At 36.0% G+C, this 15219-nt stretch overlaps 2 protein-coding genes across 6 annotated transcripts in view; one reads left to right on the top strand and one right to left on the bottom strand.

Annotated features, from left to right (window-relative positions):
* LOC150101831 (constitutive coactivator of PPAR-gamma-like protein 1 homolog) overlaps nt 1-926 on the bottom strand; it is a 326792-nt gene extending 325866 nt beyond the window's left edge. For all 4 annotated transcript variants that reach the window (XM_090400106.1, XM_090400107.1, XM_090400108.1 and 1 more), the window contains exon 1: nt 124-926. In XM_090400106.1, coding sequence (XP_090256232.1) covers nt 124-783 — 660 coding nt within the window. In that variant the 5' untranslated portion in view covers nt 784-926. The remainder of the gene's footprint in view (nt 1-123) is intronic.
* Nucleotides 927-1217: 291 nt separating this feature from the next.
* The window catches only part of LOC150101829 (ADP-sugar pyrophosphatase-like), a 139116-nt gene continuing 125114 nt past the window's right edge, over nt 1218-15219 (top strand). Inside the window, exon 1 of one of the 2 annotated variants that reach the window (XM_090400229.1) lies at nt 1218-1330. The gene's annotated coding sequence lies outside the window, so the exon portion shown is untranslated. The remainder of the gene's footprint in view (nt 1331-15219) is intronic. The other variant, XM_090400228.1, reaches the window with a different exon arrangement.

Raw genomic sequence — 15219 nt, 5'->3', positions numbered from 1 at the left:
TAATATGCATATTTATAGTGCCAACATTACTGACAAGTGATGCACATTCCCCAAACACAAATTCACTCAAAATATTCACATTAGATTATATTTTTTACCCATACTTTTAAAAATGCACTTTACCTTAAAAGTTAATTTCAGCTGCTCCGATGAAAAATAACGCGGTGGATCAAAAATGATATACTCAGAATCCTCAGCTAAAAGTCCATGGAAGTTGTTTTTGCGACAATAGTTCATCACTTCCTGATGATGGTCATTTGTAGTGAGTACAACATTAATATTTAAATGGCGCAAAACCATTCTGAGACATGATCGAAGACCAACTGGTGGAATCCACCAAACCTTAGGAGGAGGTGTACCTTTAACAGATACGTGTCTGAGCACCTGGATTATCCTTTCTTTGTCAGTCTTTTGCTTTTCAATCCAGCTCTCCATGCGGTGAGGTTCTGCAGCACCATTAAGAAATACAGTTACTTCTACGTTACTGCTCTGCACTGTTTGAAAAAAGGTAGTCAAGAAATCGACCATTCGGTTCCATTGCCCACCACATACCCAGTCTCCAAAAAACCCGCCATACAGTCTATCTAAACAGCATTCTCCATCAATCACAAGACAAAATGGGCTAGGATAAAAATATTCATAGTCGTAATGAAACCGGAAATCACCACCCCTATGTGCCAAATTAGAAAATGCAAAACTTCGAGCAATTTTCACCAAGTCAATTGGCACGCAGGCACTTGGGCAGTTTGTCTCGATGAACTTCTGCAAAGATTCAATACCCATGTTGCTGGTTTTTAAATATCAACAAATTGTTTAGAAACTAATTCACGAGCAAAATACCATAAGAAGATCAAAGAAACTAATAAAAATTTCCATTATAAATTCAAATAGAAGCAAAGACAAACATCTACCGCCATGTGCTTTAGGAGTTTTGGTCACTTGTTTAACAACTACGCCTGCGCAACCCTTAAAATACGTTATCCCTCTATCGGAATAATAATTGGAAACTATCAACAAAACAGTGGTACTTGTTTGGCAGCTACTTTTCATGGTATAGTAACAATTTTATTTTTTTGAATATATGTGTGTCAAAGGTTTAATGCAATAACAGATTCATGTCCTCGAGAAATTATAATATGTTTCGAATATTGCTTTCCATTCTTATCGTGCTATGTTTTGTCACTAGATGGCAGTCTTAAGGGCTGGAAACATTTCTTGTATTATATAGTCTCACATGGTAGTATTGTTATTCGTTTGTCGTGATAGTTATAAAATTGATATACAGTTAATATACATATAACACAGAAAAGTGTACTGCAAATAACACTCGGTAAGCAAAATTAATTTTCAGTTACATATTCAAATAATACTTTTATAATTTTTTCTGCTTTATATTTATATATTTTAGTTGTCTTATCTTGGTTACAGACATTTCTTTTTATTAGAAAATCTTTTAAAATACAGATAGCAATCGTGCTTCGCGTATACTTCAAATAGAAATAGAAGAAATGTATATGATAAATGTATAAGGTATATGACCAGGTTTACCAAGTCATTGGAGAAAACATCACTTGAAGAAAGAAGCACGAAACTAATAATTAACAGTACTAAAATTTGATGATAATTTGTCTCCCGGGGATAGAGATTTTTCTTTTACTGAGTCGAAGAATTTTGCAATAAAAATAAAAACAAAAAAAGAAATGCTAATAATGAAAAAGACCAAGTTGTGAATGTGGCTAGAATATGAAATAACTGTTACGTCAGTGTGGTCAACACTTTCTCGCAGCTCAAACATTGCAATTAATAGAAAATCTTTCCCTCGCAGTTCATATAGCAACAAATAATTATCCCAAATGTCTTGCATGCGAACATTTTTTTCAAAAACATTACAGATAACATCTAACGAAAGTTAGACTTTATATATAAAAATATATATGTAAATAAGTTTTTTATACCTGGGGAATAATGTATATTAGGGTTACCAAGTAATTGTATAAACTTGGTTATTTTTACTCCTAATCGCAAGTAAGCAAACAGTTAAGTGTGCCTGAATGTCGTTCAAGTCTAAAGGTGGTGCAAACACCAGAGCAACTCATTGTAAAGGTGGGTAAAGAACTGATCACTATTCTTAGTATTTTCCATGATGTAAAGCACATCTCACTAAGAGATTGCTACAAGGTGTATTTATTTTTAATAATCTCTGGAGGAGATATAGATGTAAATAAGTTTTTTTACCTTGGGAATAATGTATATTAGGGTTACCAAGTAATTTTATAAACTTGATTGTTTTTACTCCTAATCCCAAGTAAGCAAACAGTTAAGTTTGTGCCTGAACATAGTTCAAGTCTAAAGGTGGTGCAACACCAGGGCAACTCATTGTAAAGGTGGGTAAAGTTCTGATCACTAATCTTAGTATTTTCCATAATGTAAAGCACATCTCACTAAGAGATGTATACTGCAATACATTATGGGTGGGGTCACTACCCAGACCAGTTTCAACCTTTTTTGAGATCTTCTCCGTAAGTAGCTAGACCGTAAATTGTATAGGTAAAGTTGATAAGGCTCTATATTACTAAAACTTTGGTATTTAGGGTCTAGCTACTCACTGAGGAGACCTCAAAAAAGGTTGAAACCGGTCTGGGTAGTGACCCCACCCATAATATATTGCAATATACATCTCTTAGTGAGATCTGCTTTACATTATGGAAATTACTAAGAACAGTGATTAAAGCTTTACCCTCCTTTACAATGAGTTGCCCTGGTATTGCACTACCTTTAGACTTCAACTATGTTCAGGCGCAAACTTAACTGTTTGCTTACTTGGGATTAGGAGTAAAAATAACCAAGTTTACAAAATATATGTATATGTATATATATATGTGTGTGTGTGTGTGTGTGTGCGCGTTCATCATGACTATATATATATATATGTGTATCATGACTATATATATATGTGTATCATGACTATATATATATATATATGTGTATCATGACTATATATATATATATATGTGTATCATGACTATATATATATATATATGTGTATCATGACTATATATATATATATATGTGCATCATGACTATATATATATATGTGTGTGCATCATGACTATATATATATATGTGTGTGCATCATGACTATATATATATGTGTGTGTGCATCATGACTATATATATATATGTGTGTGCATCATGACTATATATATATATATATATGTGTGTGCATCATGACTATATATATATGTGTGCATCATGACTATATATATATGTGTGTGCATCATGACTATATATATATATGTGTGTGCATCATGACTATATATATATATATATGTGTGCATCATGACTATATATATATATATATGTGTGCATCATGACTATATATATATATATATATATATATGTGCATCATGACTATATATATATATGTGTGCATCATGACTATATATATATATGTGTGCATCATGACTATATATATATATATATGTGCATCATGACTATATATATATATATATATATATGTGTGCATCATGACTATATATATATATATATATGTGTGCATCATGACTATATATATATATATATGTATATATGTGCATCATGACTATATATATATATATATATATATATATATATATATATATATATATGTATGTTAAAAATACCAAGCCATTTTAAACCTGGTTTTACTCCATTTCCCAAGTAAGCAAACAGACAAGTCAAGTCTGCACCTGCAAGTGATGCAAGTCTAGCTGATCCTACAGGTAGTGCAAGACCAAGGCAACTTGTGGTTGCATCATTTGTGTGTGCATCATGACTATATATATATATATATGTGTGCATCATGACTATATATATATATATGTGTGCATCATGACTATATATATATATATATATATATGTGCATCATGACTATATATATATATATGTGTGCATCATGACTATATATATATATGTGTGCATCATGACTATATATATATGTGTGCATCATGACTATATATATATATATATGTGCATCATGACTATATATATATATATATATATATATATATGTGCATCATGACTATATATATATATATGTGCATCATGACTATATATATATATATATATGTGAGTGCATCATGACTATATATATATATATATATATATGTGTGCATCATGACTATATATATATATATATGTATATGTGTGTGTGCATCATGACTATATATATATATGTGTGTGTGTGCATCATGACTATATATATATATATGTGTGTGTGTGCATCATGACTATATATATATATATGTGTGTGTGTGTGCATCATGACTATATATACAGGGTGTTCGGGATAAATTTGACATATTTATAATTAATTATATTTTTCCGTAAGTTACATGTATTAACACACACTTCTCTTCATTTAAAAGTTTGGACCCTTCTTCATTCATATACAAGATGTCAGAAAGGATGGATAGCTGGAACCCACCTGAATCATGGAAGAGAATAACTTGTATCATGATGATTCGTGCCCGCAATCAAAATAAGGATATTACGACTGCTGCCCAATGCTCCCTGAATACAGTAAAAACAATCAGGCATGAACTAGAGACTTGCAATGGTGACTACGAGGATGTAGCAAGAAGAAAGATCCCTAGCAGACGATCTGATTGCGTTCGTACAGCAGAATTCCTCGCAAATCTGCAGGAACAGGTGTTGAAGAACCCTGGCATTGGAATTCGGGCTTTGTTCGTGGAGTTGCTAACTGTAGTCAAGCCCTGGATAACAAGGGTAGCCAATGGTAGGCCGTATGTATGGCAGCAGGATTCGGCCCCTTGCCACACCTCTGGGAAAAGTCAAAAATGGTTGTCTGAAAATTTCTACGACTTCACCAGTCCAAATGTTTGGCCTCCAAACTCCCCAGACCTTAACCCCATGGATTATTTTGTATGGGGCGCAGTTGAAAAAGACACCAATCGCACTTCCAGTAATACAAAAGCCCAGTTAATGGATAAAATTAAAACAGTTTTTGCGGCCCTTCCCAGGGAGACTGTAGCATCAACTTGTTCGAGGTTCCGAAGCAGAATTGAAGCTGTGATCGATGCTAATGGGGGTTATTTTGAGTAAATCTTGTTGATAGTATTGTAATTAACTCTGCCTGTAATGTTTTTTTGTCAATTCATTAAATTTAATAGATACAAAGAAGATTTTCTTTTTCCTTACGAAACTGTCAAATTTATCCCGAACACCCTGTATATATATATGTGTGCATCATGACTATATATATATATATATGTGTGTGTGTGCATCATGACTATATATATATATATATGTGTGTGCATCATGACTATATATATATATGTGTGTGCATCATGACTATATATATATATATATGTGCATCATGACTATATATATATATATATGTGTGTGCATCATGACTATATATATATGTGTGTGCATCATGACTATATATATATATATGTGTGTGTGCATCATGACTATATATATATATATATATGTGTGCATCATGACTATATATATATATATATATATGTGTGCATCATGACTATATATATATATATATATGTGTGTGCATCATGACTATATATATATATATGTGTGTGTGTGCATCATGACTATATATATATGTGTGTGTGCATCATGACTATATATATATGTGTGTGTGTGCATCATGACTATATATGTGTGTGTGTGCATCATGACTATATATATATATATATATGTGTGTGCATCATGACTATATATATATATATATGTGTGTGCATCATGACTATATATATATATATGTGTGCATCATGACTATATATATATATATGTGTGCATCATGACTATATATATATATATGTGTGTGCATCATGACTATATATATATATGTGTGCATCATGACTATATATATATATATATGTGTGCATCATGACTATATATATATATATATATATGTGCATCATGACTATATATATATATATATATATATATATATGTGCATCATGACTATATATATATATATATATATATATGTGCATCATGACTATATATATATATATATATATGTATGTTAAAAATACCAAGCCATTTTAAACCTGGTTTTACTCCATTTCCCAAGTAAGCAAACAGACAAGTCAAGTCTGCACCTGCAAGTGATGCAAGTCTAGCTGATCCTACAGGTAGTGCAAGACCAAGGCAACTTGTGGTAAAGGTGGCATAAGCTCTGATCACTAATCTTAATATTTACCCTTAATGCCAAAACACATCTCCAAGAAGGGGATGTATGATGATTTGTATTAAAGGCAAGGGGCCACTACCCAGACCGGTTTCGACCTTTATTGAGGTCGAATGGGAGTTCATGCCTTTCATCACTGGCCTCTTTAGATTTAAAAAAAAGTTGTGCTGAGAGTCAGCTTGATAGTGAGAGAGGAGGAGAAAAGATAGAGTGGATAGTAGTAGATAGTTAAAAGAGGCCTCAGTCGATCTACTTGGCCTGACGTAAATGTCAGCACCAAGTAGATCTCTGACATTATCTCCCTCCATCCGTTCTTTTCAGCTTTTCCCGGTCAGTCACCTCTTCAGGTGTCTGCCCGAGGAAAGTGGGGAAAAACAAATGAAAGAAGCACCACATGAAAAAGAGGAACTAGTAAATAACATTAAAAATTACATATAACAATTTGTAAGAAACTAGGTAAATTCTGAAATTTCAACCTGAATGACCAGTTTAATACTGAGAAGAGAAGAGCGGGGGCAGAGCCTGGCCTGGGTGATGCAGCCCACAAGGAGCTGCACCGCCTCGGTGTAAGCCTTCGCAGCCCAGGTTCTCAGGATACCCCCTCCTGTGTGGAATAGAGATAGACCTTTTTTACAACAAAAATTCTAATCTGAAAGAGGACAAAAAGAAGAAAAAACAAACCAGAATTTTTTTTTTTTTTCTTTTTCCCCTCTGGCAGATCGATACTAGGAGTCGACTGACTTGTTAGGCGAGGTTTAAATCCTCCTGCTGTCTATTGTTTTTGGTTTTGATGATGAGATCTGCTAATTTGTCTCCACGGACGTGGTTTAGCATGTAGAGGCCTCTGTGCAGTGCTAGTCCCACGTCGTCTTCTGCATCGATAAGACCAATGATCTTTTCAGGAGTGATTTCATCTATATTATCGACAAACACGTCGTTCCATTCTGCACTGATGACTCTTGGCCCATTTTGTCCTGTGAGTATCAGTTGAATGTCTCCGAATGTTTCTATTGCTTTTCGTAGTTTCGCCTCCTCCTCGGGGAAATCTTTTAAGAGATGCAATATAGGTGCATTGGCCTTTGTGTGAGGGAACTTTGTCGGTTCTGATATTGCCTTTGTTTCAGCTTTGCCTGGAATTCCTCTATGAGATTTTTTTTTCCAGGATTGTGGGATTCTCCTATGGGTCTTAGATCGTCTCTTTGTTCCTGTTCATCTGTTTCTAAATGGGTGTCTGTTTTATTTCCTTTTTCTTCCTCCTCCTCTGAACTTGACGTTTCTGCTGGGCTGTCGTAATTTGGTTTGGTTCTTTTATTTTCTTCTTCTTCTGGTGTGATAGGTCGTTTGGTGACATTGGTGTTATTCTCTGTTTCCATTTCATCCTCGGTTTCAATGATTTTTCTAGCATTTCGTTTTTCTTTTTTCTCTGTTTTTCTTTCTGTCTTGTTGCCAGTAGGTGGTTGAATTTTGTCATTTGTTATCACCATAACTGGGGTTGTAAGTGCTGGGAAAACGTCAGGATCTATAGTGGTAATTTCTGTCACTGTCTTATCTGCAGTCAGGTAGTCATGACTTGTAGGCTCTGAGCTCTTGGTTGAAATATTTGCTGGAATTGGCGAATTGGCACCTCCTATTCTCTCGGCGTGTGTCCTGCTAGGACAAACGTTGACTTTGTGGGTAGTATACTTGCATTTCAGACAGGCTGCTTCACACTGGGCTAGCGCATGTCCTGCCCCCATGCAGTTCCTGCACTTGTTCTTGGGGCAGTCCGCGCCTAAATGTTCCAGTGATCTGCACCGAAAGCACTGTCTTTTTATGCCCGGGTAACTGACCATTACCCTGGCTGACCCGATCATGACAAAGTTTGGGATTTCTGCCTTCATCATGATTGAGAACGAAACTTCTCCTGACTTCCACTGAGGAAAATCAGCGTCCGTGCCAATTTTTATATCCCGGACGGCTCCCCATTTCGAGAAGACTTTTACTATTACATCCTTGTCTTCTTCTAAATATTCGAGCGGGAATTGATCAATTTTAACCTGTTTTGGAAACGCTTCCCACCACAAAAGGATGATAAAGTTTCCCTTTGCATTCTACTCCATTCAGCAGTTTTTCCTGTGTTGCAACGTCCGTGCATACAACCTGAAATCTTCCACCCCCATAAGGTGTGAAACCGGAAATTTTGTCTGCCCCTACTTTATCAATAATGGTTCTAGCAAACGTCCTCTTCTCGATCTCTGTATCTATTTCGAACCCGAGGGTTCTTACCCTCGGTAAAACCGAAGACATTATTTAACGAAAGAAAGGAAGAAGACTTTCCAAGGATAGTCTATTCCTATAAAATAGCGGAATGCCGTGTATAGGCCTAAAAAAAACCACAAAAAGAACAAAGGAATCTTACCAAGGCAGGACTTCAATCGGAGCTCTCTTTTCGGTTCTCCTAAACTGTTGCTGGAATCCGCTGGAACAGGTTCTCATCAGTGGGAGCTAGGCTAGAAATATCAAGATTTAGTAATACAGAGCTTATAAGTATTTTACCAGAACAAGGTTGCCATAAGGTGTTTTAACCTTATTAAATAAAAATCTCTGGAGGAGATATAAATGTAGAAGGTATTTTACCTTGGGTATAGTAAATGTTAAAAATACCAAGCAATTTTAAACCTGGTTTTACTCCATTTCTCAAGTAAGCAAACAGACAAACAAGTCAAGTCTGCGCCTGCAAGTGATACCTGTAGGATCAGCTAGACTTGCATCACTTGCAGGCGCAGACTTGACTTGTTTGTCTGTGTGCTTACTTGGGAAATGGAGTAAAACCAGGTTTAAAATTGCTTGGTATTTTTAACATTTACTATACCCAAGGTAAAATACCTTCTACATTTATATCTCCTCCAGATATTTTTATTTAATAAGGTTAAAATTTGGTTTGTTACCAAATAACATATTTCTCTCTGGTTACATCAAAGATTAGACCAGATCAATATTTCTTTAAGCCATCCAATATTAATATACTGTGCAGGACATATCTTCTGACTGTTCAGCTCAGGAGAATAAGAGACAGGGTGAAAAATGACCTAGACCTGTAAGTGTCAGGTTAAGGATTGATACAGTGGGCTCATTATCTCTGATGTAAAGGATGTAACCTGTCATCCTGTTAAGTAGCAGGCGAAGTGGCCTGTTACAGATGCAAGCCATCTCTTGGCTGATCTTCCCATTAGTCTCCTTCCTTTAGGAATGTATCAAAGACACTGTTGAGGAACCTTAGCTCTGTTCATGTGCACTAACCATTTTTAGCCATATTAGTAATGACAGTGGTCATTACTAATGTGGTCTAATTACTACAATGTTATCAAATGCCAGAAGAAAATATCCAGAAACTCTTCTCTAGATGAAGTATAGCAATCATGTATACTATAATGATGCACTAGACACGCATGTATAAAATGAGTTCATGTGTATATTGACCATTACCTGATTATCGCACATTTCGAGCAAGACTATCAAATGGAGAGGTGTAACTAGAAATACCAGCTACAACAGGATTATAAATACATGAAGGAAGACTGTGTGTAGAAAAGATAAGCGCAAAATACAATATTCACTTTTCCTCTTATAGGAGTAATAGCAAATAGATGGATTCAGCTCAAAAATATCACATATACTTGAAGATGTCTTGAATCATTTTATTTTACAAAGAACAAAATGAAACATGTAGCTCACTGATGTGCAATGAGGCTATAAAATATTTTTCCCCTGTCAATCTTCTTTCGTGTTCAGTAAAACACATGAAAGAATACTGACAGGAAAAAATTAATTGGCAAAATTGAAAGAAATGCAAAACTCAGTTTTTCAGCTTTATTTGGATACAGTGCAGATGCAGTACGTTCAGTGCAAGGTATGATAGTTATTGTGGTCTGAGTATTTGACCTTCAGTGGGTTAGGATTCCATGGAGGCTTGGAAGCAATACTATATAAATGACACACACACACTGTTTAATGACTGGGGGAAAATTGATTACCCAAGAAAAAGAAATCATTGAGGAATTCAAATAAGAGTTTGACTATTGAATGGATCACCACCTAATGAAAATCTTCTAGCCAAAGTCGAAGATGTAGAAGAAAATGCTATAGAACTCGCGACTGAGGAATGATTTCTGACTAAAGTTAAGAATGCTACTTAAAAAAGTAGCATTCTTAACTTTAGTCAGAAATCATAGGGTGGCTTATTAGAGGAACATTGGAGGATAATATGGCAAAGAGAGAATTCCAGGAATGCATATTTCCTATCTTAAAAAACAAAATCATCAGTTGTTGAAAGTTTTTTTGTAATTACAATATATTATGCTTGCCAAGAAATTATATTCTTATTTTAATCATGTATCCTAATGCAAGCATAAGTGTGAAGTTACTTCACAACTAGTCTCCTTGTATATAGAGACTGCTGACTTTACATCAATTGTCTTAGTATTCCATAATTCAAAAACATTAAGGGGAGGATCACTACTAGTTTCGACCTTTATTGAGGTCTCGTTACAAGCTTTCAACAACTCTCGCTCATTCCAAGTATTTAATAATAAGGTGATACACCTTTTTTTATACTTGTATACGAGACTAGGTCAATGGTTTAAACCTTGGAGAACAGTGCAGGGAGTACTGTCCAAGGCTATACTTGGACTGGAGTCTGGGTGCACTGTGTGTGTGTGTGTTTTATGTACATTCACCCCAGCTGCATGCTCCTACTCTTTGTTTCCTGAATAAGCCACCCTACACATGAAAGTTAATCATTAAAATACTAGCATTATAACTGCAGATATAAAAAATCTCCTATAAAAAATAACAAAAAAAATCTAAACATATGAAAAATGGAACAAATAATAAAAATGCATCCCAAAACACCAAAACTTTCTCCAATAAAAAAAAACAAAAAACTTCCATATTCATTTCACCAATGTTCGAGGCATTATTAATGACTTACAGACATTAAAACCTGATCTTTTTCCTAACAGAACCTTAGTCCACCTCCACTATCCCAACTACACCCTGCATGGTGCATTCTGCAAAAAGGAGAAACATCTGCTTTTATGAAATCTGATATCCATTGTCAAAGGCTGTCCAACTTGGAATCCACACTTGTCGATCTGCTCTGACTCAAGATTTCTTTACTTCACTTTATAGCCTTCATTTGTTGCCCTTACTGCTCTCCTAACTCTGACAATCCTGTTGTCCTTTTTGACTAAAAATTGATTTCTTACAAGCTAATTATCCAAATTATGAGATTGTCCTCTTTGGGGACTTTAATGTCCATAACAGACTGGCTCCCCTACCTCAACTTCACAGATCAAGTTGGATGGTAATCGGAGTCTTTTGCTATTAGTCATGCCTTAACACAAATAGTCAATCTACCAACCAAAATACTACATATCATCATCATTCTACCAACAATCTTGACCTCTTCTAAACCAGCTGTCCCTTCTAATACACTAGATGTGTACTCTCCCCTTTGCAATTCTGACCACAATCTTATTTAGGTTTCCTTCTCTACAGTTCATCCTCTTCCCAGCTAATTTCAACCTCATACCCTATGGCACTCTAATTGTGCCAACTGGGGATGACTTGGAATTTTTATGCTGCTTTTTCAATGGTCAGATTTCTGCTTTTGCTCTCCTGATCCAGACACCTGCACTGAACTAATAAAAAAATAATCCTCACTGGAATGAGAGCCATCAAAACCCCACTCCACTGCAAACCACTGACCTGTATCCAAGCCATGGTTCTCAAAAAAAAATGTGCCTCTGCCTTTTATGATAAAAATGCAACTTATGTTCATTGGCATTAATTAAAAATTCCAACTTCTCATTCAGCTCACACAACAGCCAGAAACATATGTAAAAAAAAGTTATCAACAATTTGAAAGCAGACTTCATAAGAATGAAATACAATAAACTTGCCTCCTGCTTACTGGAAATCAAACCTCCTGAGGCTTCTCTTACATCCTAATGGCATTATAGTAACCTCACCCAAGAAAAAGATAGACTTCTTAGCATCAGTTTTTTCCCCTTCAACTCCTGCCTGGACAACCAAAGCAAACCACCTACCATACTGCCCATTGCATGTCTCCTCCAAACTTTCACGAAAAGGACATCAGAAAAACCCTTGTTAATCTTGATACTAATAAGGCTCCTGGACCAGATGGTATTCATCTAGTTGTGCTCCAGAATTGACATCCATCCTGTATTGATTATATAAACTATCATAGTCTACTGGTATCTACCCAAAAGCATGGAAGCATGCCTACATTCAGCCTGTCTCCAAACAGGGAGACAAATGTCAGCCATTTAACTTTTGACCCATTACTCTCACCTCAGTATTTTCAAAAGTGGTGAAGATTATCAACCAGCTTCTTCATTACCTGGAGACTCAACAGTTAATGATCACCAATATGGATTCTACCATTCTCATTCTGCAGCTGACCTCCTAGCTAATTTTATCCACCTTTTGATACAGGCCATGGAAAGATTTGGAGAAACTTGTGTTACTTCTTTCTGTTCAAAGGCATATGATCGTGTCTGACACCAAGGTCACCTAAACAAGCTGCCATCTATGCTTCCCTTCTATGCTCTGTGATTAGATTGCTAACTTCCTCTCTGGTCATTCATTGTTTGTCATCATGGATTGGTTTCTCATCAGATTTCCCCATTAATGCTGGTGTGTCTGTCCTCTGACCTCCTTTTGCTGTCTTCAAATCCTCTTTGTGGCTTTCTGATGACAGTACTCTTTATTCCTCTTCCTCATTCAATAAACTCTACAGTATCTTAATGTTTGATGCCTCAAGATCTTTCATAACCACTGACTTCCTCAACATCCTCAAATGGTGTGACAACAACTTAGTAAATTCCACTGCCAAAAATTTCAAGCCTGTCTTATTACCCACAAGAAAACTCCTATCCCCATCCACTATCATTTTTCTTAATGTTCCAGTTTCCTTTCAGGATCAACTTTCTCTTGAGTTAACTTTCACATCCACTTTATCCTGGCACAAACATATTACTTACATAGCCTCCTTAGCCTTTCAAAAGCTTGGTGCTCTTTTCCATTTTAAACATTACTTTGTAGTAAAGATAGTGTATATTACATAGCCTCCTTAGCCTTTCAAAAGCTTGGTGCTCTTTTCCATTTTAAACATTACTTTGTAGTAGTTTCCACATTTGGGTTTGAACACCAAAACCTCCCTAAGAAATCTTGATGATATTCAGAAGATGGCATTTTGCTTAATAGACTACCCTTTCCTGACAAACTCCCTTCAATCACTTTATCATAGGTGCTCTCTTTCAGCACTGTACCTCTTTCATGGACATTGCTCCTCTAAATTGGCTGCTACCATTCCACCACTGGCTAACATACACTATTCAGCTTCCTTCATTCCATCCATCCCTATCAAGATTTCCAGGAAATCTTTATTGGTGGAATCGCACACCTCTAAACATTCCCCATGAAATTGGTTGGAGAAACATTTCCAAGGCATTTGATTGTCTGGCATAGGTTTTCAGCATATTGTCATCTACTGGGTTTCAGGGTCCATGGCTTCTGACCTTTGTGATTGGTTTGCTACTTTTCTCTCATGTTGTTCACTGTGCATTAATGCAGGTGTTCCTCAGACTCCTATTTACCTTTCTATATACACTATCTTTACACCATCCTGAAATGAAATATGTTTACCACTTGTGATATACTAAATTGCTTTTTTGAACTTCCTTGACCCATTTTGCTGGAGAACCAAGACATAGATTGTGGTTGGGGATCTTGGGTGGAATGGTATGAAGGCCTTCATTCTAATTAGAATATATCCTGTTATTCACTCAGAGCAGATGTTGCGATCAAGAGAGAACAGTAATCAGATCATGGAAAGGAGTTAGTAGTTGAAAGTTATCCATTTGGCAAAATTTTAATGCCAAAAAGGATGCTTAAGGGTCAAATCTGTATAACTGAGAGGAGACCATCATATAGTCTTTAAAGGAAGCAGAGAAACAGCCAGGGCTTCTGGCCTAATGTCCAATAATCCTCACCTTCTTATGGTGCACCTTGTTGGGTATCTGCCTGGATATTGAATGAACGAGGATGGGCTGGCAACGACCAAGATTTATTAGTCAGCTTTGACTAAACTTCCCTTTTCACCAATGTCCCAATCAACGACACTATCTTGCTCCTACAGAACATATTTCCACACGATATCATGGCCCTCTTTTCCCACGTACTCCGCTCTGGATATTTCATGTGGCAAAACAATTTTTACCTTCAAAAAGAAGGTACATCCATGGGCTCACCACTCCCCCCCCCCCCCCAATAGCTAACTTTTATATGGAAGACTTTGAGCAACGTGCTCTAGAGACAGCATGTCTAAAGCCCAAAATTTGGCTCAGATACGTCGACAATATTTTCGCAATTTGGCCCCACGGCTGCAAAGCTCTAAATACATACCTTAGCCACCCAAACAAACAACACAATCGTATCCAATTCACCATTGAAATGGAAAAAAAACAACTCTCTTCCTTTCCTAGACACACTTGTCACACGTCTTCCCTATGGCTATCTCTCCTTCTTAGTTTACTGCAAACCTACACACACACAGGCCAATACATACACAAAAATTCTTACCACTGTCCAACACAGAAACTAGGTGTCGTAAGCACACTTAAACACAGAGCTCTAACTATTTGTTCTAATGAACAGGCTCTAAACCAGGACTACAAGATCATCAACCAAACATTTATAAAAAATGGATACAGTAAAAAAACTATTCGCAAGATCCTCCATAAAGATACCAGTAAGAACAAAAAAGATTTCAGGAATGCTATTGCCATTCTTTGTTAGAGGCATTTCTGAAAAAATAGACAGAACACTATGCAAATACAACATTAAAACCACCTTTAAACCCCCAAATAAGTTAAGACACCTACTCAGTTCTTCTAAAGATCCTCTTCCACGCCTAGCCCACCCAGGGGTATATACAA

The sequence above is a fragment of the Typopeltis vanoorti genome, chromosome 11, assembly GCF_054136105.1.
Source record: "Typopeltis vanoorti isolate ZY-2024b chromosome 11, IOZ_Tvanoo_1.0, whole genome shotgun sequence".
NCBI classification, from domain to species: Eukaryota; Metazoa; Arthropoda; class Arachnida; order Uropygi; family Thelyphonidae; genus Typopeltis; species Typopeltis vanoorti.
Note: the sequence above shows the minus strand (reverse complement) of the source record. Positions and strands in the feature narration are given on the sequence as shown.